This window comes from Gadus morhua, unplaced genomic scaffold (assembly GCF_902167405.1).
Source record: "Gadus morhua unplaced genomic scaffold, gadMor3.0, whole genome shotgun sequence".
In the NCBI taxonomy this organism is placed as follows: domain Eukaryota; kingdom Metazoa; phylum Chordata; class Actinopteri; order Gadiformes; family Gadidae; genus Gadus; species Gadus morhua.
In genome coordinates this window covers 150,312-161,446 of record NW_021963953.1, presented here as the reverse complement: position 1 = coordinate 161,446, position 11,135 = coordinate 150,312, and the positions used below count along the sequence as shown (strand labels likewise).

The window sequence follows — 11,135 nt, the reverse complement described above, 5'->3', positions numbered from 1 at the left end:
CTGATAAAGACTAGCGCGACCCCTTCGTGCAGTACTCGTGACCCAGAGCTCGTGACCCAGAGCAAGCTCCTGTTTGTTGTTATCCTGCGGTATCTACTGGAACTAGTTAATCCACATTTGGACCTAGCAGTAGAAGACAATTTCCATGGCAGACAAGACGCCACAATCCCCACCACCACCACCACCACCACCACCACCAGCAAAGAGAAGGAAAACTCTTTTTCAGAGAGTAATTGATAATAAAAACGCTGAAAGAGAAAAACTGAAATCAAGAATAATCCTAGGCGCTGCTTTTGAACGTTGGCGGCAACTGAAGGACGAGAAGGGTCTAAAAACCGATGCTTGTGTGGCGGTTGACCTAGTTTCAAAGTTTATACCGTTTATACTCGGTAATACCGGTGTTGAGACGAGTGTATTACTCGGTGTGAAAATGTCCACACCGCGGCAACCCTAGTGAAAACCAGGACTTCCAATACAATTATATGAAACAAACATACATTTTCTAAAAATAGTATTGATTTATGTGACCGTTTAATGTTTATAACATCTGGTGCAACCATAGCCGCGAGAACGTATTCTCAGCAGGGGGTGCTGGAAAAAAAACCCCGGCCTGCACTAGACTCGCAACTCGTCACATTGATAAAAAAAGATATATAGCAGCGCAGCTCAATTACACCAGTGCATGCGCGCACAGTTGAAAATCGATCGTTGTGTTCACTTCCTTCACACCATGGTTCACATCCAGCTGCTCACAGAACAAGTTTAGCGCACCACCGCTACCCTCACACTTTTTCATATAACCTTTTTTCAGCACTAGGACATATGAGCATTAAATAAATGCTGCGTCTCAACATGCCTTGGACAGCAGCGAGGATGACTCGCTTTGCCACGGGCCGAAACAGTGCGGAGCGACCACAGCCAGAACGAACACAGCGGGGCAGAGGAGTGTCAGGAAGTCTTCGGTGTACACATCAGTACGGCCTATTTGCACTACTGTTTAGTGGCAATGCAGTGTTTAATTCTATGCCTTTTTATTTTCGTATATTATTTCAATTAATACAATTTATTTATTCATGAAATCAAGATCTGGTCTTCAAATCTTTTTTCCAAATATAGGTCGTATTACAATGGGGTTTGTGTTTATATTCGGACCAATACGGTACAGCGGACGCTCACATGACGTTAAGCATTTCCCGGTGCATAATGTGACGCTTCAGAACCTAAAATCCCGTTTCTCCCCGTTGATACGACAACACATAACCGGCGTTTTCAGAAATCTCCACTTTGGTTTTTAGAAATGATCGTTTTCTGTGATAAGACAGGGCCTCGGACAGGGGGTGTTGCAGCACCCCCAAAACCCCTACTTCCCGCGGTACTGGGTGCAATTTACAGCTGAATGTAGTGCCATGTTGTTTAACGAAAACCTACGCTAGCCTGGCTCGCTCTCGCGCATCTCTGTTCGCGCTCGTGCATGATTGCGCGTCCAGGTACTTGGAATGGGTGGAGTCAGAGTCAGCGTTGAAGGAGAGGGGGTAGGACCATTTGAGTTGTGTATTTTCAAAATCTGCTGGCGTTTCGCAAATCGCGTACCCAACCTTTAATAATTAGATGTAATATTTATATAACTTCCGTTAGTGTGTTCTTGACTTTTCATTTTGCTCTGACCCCGTTAATCACCGCTTGCGGCTTTATTTATTATTCTCATTCTAATTATAGAAAGAATAATCAACATTTATTTCTTCTGTTCCCAGAGAGATCATATAGCCCACCTTGGATCGGATCCGTAGTCATGGTTTCAATCATTAGTTTAATCGTCGCCATCGTTGTGCGCAGGAATATCAAGGTAAAACAATTCATGAGTTATGTCAGACTTTAGAGTTTTGTAAATATAATTAGCATGACGCTATTATTAATATAACTCTGTTTTTACTCTTAGGCCAGGATTCAACGGTCACATGTCATTTAGGGGAGCCTTGTTAGAGGGGCTGACCAGCTTCAGGGATGAGGACAGTTGACAGGGAGGCAACTTCAGCAATACAGCTTCAGCCCCACAGCAGGGACGTCCAAAGAGCACCCTTCCAGGGGTGCAGACACGTGTATCTGGATGAACAGAGTTGAAGGAGTTCTCAGATGTCGTTCTGCTTCATCAAACAGACATTGCTCGCTGTTTATTTTATACATGTCCTACGTGGTCTTTTATAGTCTGCCTGTTGATCAGATGGAATAGCAACTTGAGCTGCAATTTAATGGTGTTAAAGTAAAAGGTTGCTCCTATGATCATGTATAATCATTGTCGATTTTAATTGTTTAATAATGTGATAATCAGCCACTTTTACATATTTTAGGGAACTATCTGTAAGAGAGTAGCTAACTCTCTGACCTGGGATCGTCTGGTTCTTCCCGTGCTGCTCGCCACAGTGTCTCTGCTCAGAAGATCATAACACAAAACTGAGATTTGAAATGACAAGCAACAGATGATTAAAATATATTCATTTATTTAATTTGACATGGTCACCTTTAACTTAATGGGTACAACATAACACATCTGTGCAGCACCAGAGGCATCGTGTGTTTGAGGTGAAGCACGCTCATTTTAGACCTCCCACAGTGGCAGTGAAGACAAAGACAAACCAAAATACATCATTAACATGAATATATAGTAAACTAAAATATATAAAAGTGGTTGATTATTACATTATAATACAGATAAAACGACCCATCACATCACTAATGAATGACCCAGAAATAACCACACAAACGTTTTCAATTAATTAATTAAAAATAAAAGAGAAAATGAAGCAAAGAACGAAATAAAATATAATGTGAAGTAATTTACAAGAACAAATATTAAAGAAAATGATACAAAAAATTCAAAAGAAACCCTTCTCTTTATACGTAAACAGATGAGGATGATGCTGATGATGATTAAAAGTATACCATAAAAATAGAATCCTATTTGTAACCAAGGTGTGCTAAATGATCCCGCTGAAACAGAAAAAGAAAATGTGGATTATTCTTTCTTTAATAAGAATGAGGATAATAACAATGACAGCAAGACAGAACCAAATAACTTCACATTAACGATGACCTAGATAATATTGTACCGTATTAAAACAAGAAATTCAGAGTTGGGGTTAGGGTTAGGGTTAAGGGTAACCTAGGACTTGAGCTCACCTCTCACTGTCAGGCTGACGAAGGTCTCCTGGTTGTTCAGTCAAGTGCTGGCGTAACACAGGTACCTGCCCTGGTCCTGGAGGTTCACCCTGGCCAGACCAAGGGATGCGTTGCCCCCTGAGATCTGATCATGGAACAGGGAGGTCCTTCCCTCGTAGAGAGGGTCCTGGTGTCCCAGTTGGTCCAGTTCATAGTAGTAGGAGTGGACCTGAACATCCTTCCCACTTATCTTGTTCCAGTGGAGGATGGTATCACTGTTTGGATGGAAGCGGCAAGGCAGCACACAGCTCCCCCCAAACACACAGCCCACCTGGGTGTCTGGAGATCAGAGAACAGGGGGGTGTTGGAGGCATACTCTTCATTAACTTTATTAAAACAAGATAACAACTTTATTAATCCCCCGGAGGGGAAATTCCTTTGTTTCAACAGCCCAGCAGCAGTGGAAAACACAGGATAAGATACAATACAATAAAAATACAAAGTACTAATGAGAACAAAAAGACGCTAAAGTAAATGCTAAAGTAAAGACAAAAAGAACAAACGGTATAAACAATATAATTAATAAATTATAAAGTGTTAAGTGTAATTTGTAAATTATAAAGTACCAGTACTTGGTACTTGCAAATGGTGCATGTCCATAAGTAATACTACAAATGTTTATAAATGATCTTGAATTGCTCGTAAAATATGACCTTTAGACCTCTGCAATCTGAGAGAGTGAAAGAAGACTAAGGGCCCTATCTTGCGCAATTGACTTTCTACCCTGACGCATGTGTCACTGCTAGTTTGCAACTGGCGCAGAGCGTTCTTTTCCCTCCACCGCCACACATCGGTAAATTAGGGAATGATCGTGTGCGTGTTCTGGCGCAAACGTTCCCCGGTGCTATTTTGCAGTTTCAGGAAACAATTCCGCCACAAACCAGGAAATACCTGGTTTAAAGTCAGTGGCGTGTTGTTCAGATGCTATTTTAAGGGCGCATGCATAATGTTGCTTGTGCACCTCATGCATACACTTTGCCTCTCTCATCAACTAGCCACACATTCTTGATATATTATTTGGGAAAGAACAGATGATACAGGTAATAAGTTGTACTTTTAAATCAATGCATCTGCAAACACCGTACAGCAAACATATTTTCTTGACAGAGACATCGTGTACAAGCCCATAACTTTTAGGATTGAGGAGTATTTGATCGTGAGAAAACATTGTTTTACCGCGAGTGAGTTTTAAAAAATAATGAATGAATGCGGGCGCGCATGTGTGTATGTGTAAAATAATTAATGAATGCGGGCGCGTTTAAACACACGCAAACTAAACACGTAACGCATAATGCAGTCCATGGCACTGTATATTAACGGGGGGACACATGCATATTAGGAACACAAGTCGATAACGATAATGCATACAATACTGGTACGTGGTTTCTTTGTTATTGTATTGCGTATATCATTAAATAGAACCAGTTACCGCATATCATATGTTTTCTTGGCCGAAATTTATTTGAGGACTCAGTATTTCTGTGGAAGAAAACGCTATTCCATGTGTGAATTAGGCCATACTATTTGGCCATAAACTGAGCCATTTGAAGTTTAAAATTCATGTGGTCATGCATGTGTGTCATCGGAGACAGCAAACGCGTTTTCAAAACATCAACCCTTCAGATTCAAATGCGCTCATGGCTCTTAAAGAGGATGGGAGGTGGCACTCTCAATGGTTTATTGCACGTTACGCCCAAACCACATCTACGGGTAATAAGGCTACTTCAGACCAAGCCTTTTGAGATTTGCGCCGGGCGCAAGAGTCATTTTTGCGCCGGTAAAATAGCAACATCGCCATAAAACCGCCTACAAAGCTACTTGCATTTGGCGCATCTCACTTGCGTTTCAGACCGTTAAAATAGGGGCTAAGTAATCTAAACTTATCCAGACGACAGACTTAGGTTGTCTGAGCCTTTTTCAGTTTATTTTTTCTTCAGTAACACACATTTTTCATAATGTCTTTATCTTTCCCGGTGTGCTTTCGTCTCTCACCTTCTCTCACATCACCTGACCATTCTGAGAACCTGGGTTCGTCTTTAGAGACAGCTTTGGTTTCTGTATGAGAAAAGCTCGAAATGAAGTAAAAAATATTACAAGCAGAATCAAGCAGTTGTATTTTATATTATTATTTTCATCATTATAAGTGAAACCTAAAGGTTATATTTGAACAAAAAAGATTAGTCCGTTTGTGTTCTGGTGCTAGTCCAAATATCAAGCATAACAAACCAAAAACAGACGAACTCTGGACATTAGGTCTGCCAGAGACGGTTTACATTCGGTCCAGCTTACCTCCCTGAACGACGACCAGCCCGGTCAGTAACACGACCGTCTGAATCACAACACTGCCCAGCGCTGTCATTGTCTGTGTCGTCCTCTCTCAGCTGTACCTGTTGTTGGACTGCTGACAGGATCAGGAAACACCAACCTTTACCTGGACTTATTAGACCTCCTGGCTGACATTTATGACTTTTTATTGGCTTGGGATTAAGAATACGAGTTATGGATCTCTTAGTTATTAAAATGAGGTTAGGTATATAACTAAATGGCAATATTTATGAAAAATACAATTTGATCAAAATAAAGTGATCATGTAAAAGCAGTAAGTGGTTTGTTATATTACATTCAAACAAATAATTTCGGTGATATGTTTCAATTGGTTGTGGGGTCAGAGATATTTTAAGCGTACAATAAATTTAATTGGGATTCAAACAATGAGGGAAAATGTTATCTTATATTTCACAGCAATTTTCTATTGTAGATTGATACAGTTTAATTAATTTAATTGAAAGGGATTTTTGCTCAGAAGGAAATAACACAAAAACTGCAGTGAGCTTTGAGATTACAAGCAAAATATATTTATTTAAAGCAGTGATATTTCGCCACCCGGTGTGAGTGTGATTAGCTACTACAAGCCTTTTGAAAATCTGCCTTTTCATGTGTTTTAGTGACATGATCCCAAGTGGGTGTATCCACCTATGTACGCTGGATAGATCAGTCTACCAGCCTACCCAGCGGACTGTAGCAAATGTTGGTTAACTATCCATCATACATCTAGGACGGGTGAACACTCCCACTTTTGATGTCACTAAAAAACAGGAAGAGGCAAAGGGCTTGTCATGGCTAATCACACTCACACCTGGTGGCATTATATCACCCCTTTAATGTGATGTGGTCGCCATTGACTTAATGGGGACAACAATAGACATCTGCGCAGTTCGATTCCTCCCCGTGGTCCTTTACTGCACGTCTTCCCTCCTAGCATAATGTTAATAAACAACTCAGTGTATCAACTGAACGTTCTCGTATGTCTCCATTCACCCCTTCATCAGTGGGGAGGGAGGATATTACCACACAAACAACAATGGAGTCTCCATTCACCCCTTCATCAGTGGGGAGGGAGGATATTACCCCACAAACAACAATGGAGTCTCCAATCTCCATTCACCCCTTCATCAGTGTTTGGAAAGGATATAACCACACACACAACAGTGAAGTCCGACTTTTTTAACCACACACACATACAAAAAAACTATAAGTAATCTGGGGAAAAATATACAAACACACACTCACATACACACATACAATAGATCAATATTGTAAATAAGAAACTGTTCTTAATGTTTTCTCTGGAAAAATAAAGGTTAAAAAAAAGAATAAACACATAAACATGCGCACATTAGCGAGTTACAATTATGTTTATTTATTTAATCTAGAAATCGCTGAAGTTCCTTCCTTCATGAAACATAGATAATATATCTGTCATCAGAGTTAGTGAGAAGCTTCTACCGCTAACCCTCCAACGTGTTTCAGCACATGAGTTTAACTTATCGAAATCATCATTCGTAGTTCAAGTTATGCGAGGGCGAACCATCAGTGAGGATTGATTCAACACCAGTAAGACACCAGTGAGACACCAGTGAGACACCAGTGAGACGTTCTGCCATTCTTCCAGAACAAACAAAGGACTGAGGCCTCCTCAGTGCTGCCCCTGCTGGCCGGACCTCCACACTGCAGTCATGTCCAGTAGATAGACGATAGCCCAGAGCAGCGGGCCGCGCCCTCATTCTCACCGCTCCCCTGATCCTCACCCCCTGAGAGGGTCCTAAACGCTGGGCCTTCTCTTTAGTCCTGGGGGGCTCTCCCTCACAGCAGAGGGTCCTAAACGCTGAGCCTTCTCTTTAGTCCTGGGGGGCTCTCCCTCACAGCAGAGGGCTCCTAAACGCTGGGCCTTCTCTTTAGTCCTGGAGGGCTCTCCCTCACAGCAGAGGGCTCCTAAACGCTGAGCCTTCTCTTTAGTCCTGGGGGGCCCTCCCTCACAGCAGAGGGGCTGCTTCAAACCGACTGACTGATTGACCTCTGTTCAGGATGGTGAGGCAGATGTAGGGAATCAGAGTATTGTTACTCCTGGGGGCGCAGCGCCACACTCAGCACAACTCCCCCGCTATTTTTCAAAACCCAGGTACTACCAGCCAAGTTCTTACCATGCAACATGCGAGTTGAATAGCAGCCTTGAATTAGCCTCAGAGGTAATAACTTACTTCCGGGTCTGTCCTGTCCCTGGTTTCATCCGAGGTGTTTCCGACAGCGTGTTTTTGGGGTTGTTGTCTTTTATGTCCCTTAACTCAGAAGTTTTCAAAATAAAAGTGTTTCCTAAGCTTTTCTTTTTTTCCAGTTGTAGTTTGATACTCTGAGAGTCCCAGGATTTCCCCACAGACGATATAAAGTAGGCTACAGCATTACTATACGATACGTTGACTTTGTATGGAGTCGAACGCGCCCGTTGCCTGGAACGCGTCTATACGTTGACTTTGTATGGAAGTTGCGCCGCCCCTTCGCTTTTGGTGTGAACGCGCCATTACTTTAGTTTCGCCAGAGCCCGTCTCATATTAGACATTCTCTGGTTTCACTAGAATTTCACATAAACGATGTGACGCAGTTAGCTGTGATTCAAAGCTCTTCCTCTTTCTGATCTGTCTGCCATAAGGACCCAAGCAGCTCAATCTTTACTTTCAGAACCTTTGTTAATGTGCTGTCTCGCTTCTAAACACTTCTCTGTTATTTGGTGAACACCTAAACCTCTTTATTCCCTCCTTTCCTTGCATTTGTTATTCTATATTTCCATTCAACACGGGCAGCACACGTTTCGTCACAAGGTACCGTTTCCTGAATTCCTGTTTTCTTACCAGATGTATTCTAACTATATTAATTTATTCTTACTAAATTAATCTGTTTCCAGTCCAAGCTCATTGTATCCATGTTTGTGGTGTAAAATAGGTTTAATGAAGGAGTATGCGCCAGGACATCAGTAACTAGTTTTACCGTGTTGAGGGCGATTATATACGGATCCTTCCTTGTATTGTGGACCTTTATTCTGTAGGGAGGTCAGTTTCATTGGTAACAGTTAAGAATTGATGGTTTGGAAGTGTCGGATCTAAAGGTAAATAAATAAGTCCATAATTAAATGAACGTGTTAGAAGCAGTGTGTGTGTGTGTGTCTGTGTGTGTGTGTGTGTGTGTGTGTGTGTGTGTGTGTGTGTGTGTGTGTGTGTGTGTGTGTGTGTGTGTGTGCGCGAAGACATAGAGAATGATTAGAATGTAGCTCTAGACAGAGAGAGTGATAGAGTTTGTGATCTAGACATAGGTTGAGATAGTGTGTAGTTCTAGACTGTGGGACAGATAGTGTGTGTATGTCAGACAGGAGGAGGATAGGAAGTCTTCACTGAAGTCATTTCATGTTTGGTACTTAAAGAGAATCCAGAGAAACAATATGGCATTGTGTTTGTGTCCAGGTCTCCAGTCTACTATGGATGAGGAGAGAGAGGAGGGGGCTCCTACCTCTAAAACCACTCTGTCTGGGGAACATGGCCGCCAGAGCAAAGCTAAGAGGTAAGAAGAGGATCTCACTGTCTTTGACTGTTGTCCTTCTCAGAGCTCAGCACTGATATCTCATGACTCCATCATCAGTCTTAATAAAAGCTGTGTGTGTGTGTTGTGTTGAAGCCCAGAGCAGCGGGAGAGAGCAGACTCCCCTGAACCCAGCTGTGTCTCCATGAAGAGTGACTGGTCTATGGATTATCCGCATGACTTTAGAGATGGAATTCGGTCTATTAAGAAGAGGTTAGGATTTATCAGATATTCTACAACTATATCTATCAGACATCCTTTAATCCTGGTTCTTGTTTTTCTATAAGATTCCAGAAGGGGAGAGCAGACTCCCCTGGACCCAGCTGTGTCTCCTTGAAGAGCGACTGGTCTATGGATCATCCTCCTAGACTTAAAGATGGACGACCCTCCAGAGAGGAAGAGTAAGGATTTGTCAAAGATTATAAAACTACAGCATCTATCAAACACCCATAAATCCTGGTTCTTGTTTTTCTATAAGAGTCCAGAAGGAGAGAGCGGACTCCCCTGGACCCAGCTGTGTCTCCTTGAAGAGCAACTGGTCTATGGGTCATCCTCCTGGACTTAAAGATGGACGCCCCTCCAGAGAGGAGAGGTAGGAGTTTCCAACAAACTAGTAGTTTTACTGACTGATATTTACAATTCAGGAAATATTTGTATTAAAAAGATACTGTGTGTGTGTGTGTGCGTGCACGCTGTCTCCACAGGCGACCACAGGAGAGGTCAAAGGTTACCAGTGCTCAGTCTGTACAGCAGAATCAAGCAGAGCTGATCAAGGTGTGTAAATTAAACCAGACATTTGACTTCAGCTCTAAACAGGGGCGCCGTAAAGGGGGGGGGGAATTCATCATAATCAAGTTAATATATTTCGAGTGAAAATGTTATCTATTAAAACGTAGCAATTTAAAAAAAACAAGGGGTTTGTTCCTCCATGTTTGGTTAAATGTTCAGTATAGTCTTTATATTTCACCTCTCTCTTTAAAATGTGAATGAAAAACTACATTTAACTTCAGCTCTAGACAGGGGTGACCTAATGGGGGGGGGTGTTAGTAGTATAGTCTACATATTCCACCTCTCTCTCTTTAATGCATGGTTCAGTCCTCCGTGGATCCAGTTTTCAGCACAGAGTCTTCCACTCGTAGCGCTTACAAGCAGAACAGACGGAGAACAGACTGTCAGGGTATCCGAAACAGAAAGCTGAGGGGGAGGAAAAGGGCCAACAGTTGGTCACGAAGTTTATGAAAAGAAAGGTTTTTATTTATTCCCCTTCCTGTGGTGCCCATTATCACAGAGCTACCTAGGGAATCATAGAATCTTATATCAATCAAATAGTTCTTCATCAAACATGAAATTCATGAATATTAATCAATAAATGAGGGAGACAGGTGGATGAACCAGAAAGTCTGTTTACTGAGGCCTTCACTAATTTTCTTCTACTTATCAACTATGGGTTGGTCTGTGAATACTGACCCCTAGTGGCGAAAAGTAATAGCAGAGTATGAAGGCAGTGTGTGTCTTTTCTGTCCCATTGTAATAAGGTGGTTAGAGCCAGTGTAACATTACTGGCATCTGACAAACGTTGGGAACGTATTGACCAAAATGTAAAACACCACTGAATTTCATGAATTCCTCAAGAGGAAAGCCTTTTGCCAGAACAGCAACAGTAAAGAGAGATGTCACTAATGTACCTCTGACATTCATACATCAATGGTCAATTGATAAAATAAACTCATATCTCAATATTTTTTGTTTGAATGGCGATATACGATATTCTAACAATATTTTGAACTAAATGGAAAAAGTATGTCGTTTTAACTCCACGCCACGTGTATTCACCATCAACCATTTATTTAGTTTTTGTTTTTTTTTGCTCAACGAAGCACAGCGGTGCTTTAACAACAGATATGTAAGGGATAATGTATAGAACGCCGATCATTATCGGGAAAATAAGCCCCGACAGGGCGAACAGGACACCGACGCGTAGCGGAGGTGTCTTGCTTCGCCCTGAAGGGGCTTATCTT

The 11,135-nt window shown here is 41.9% G+C and overlaps 1 protein-coding gene across 1 annotated transcript; it reads left to right on the top strand.

The window, feature by feature from the left end:
* The first annotated feature begins 8,849 nt into the window (after window positions 1-8,849).
* On the top strand, window positions 8,850-9,990 carry LOC115538205 (uncharacterized). Its single transcript, XM_030349867.1, has 5 exons — window positions 8,850-9,099; window positions 9,214-9,330; window positions 9,405-9,518; window positions 9,596-9,709; window positions 9,822-9,990. The coding sequence occupies exons 1-5, from the start codon at window positions 8,981-8,983 to the stop codon at window positions 9,988-9,990; spliced, it is 633 nt and encodes a 210-aa protein (XP_030205727.1). The 5' UTR covers window positions 8,850-8,980.
* The last annotated feature ends 1,145 nt before the right edge of the window (window positions 9,991-11,135 follow it).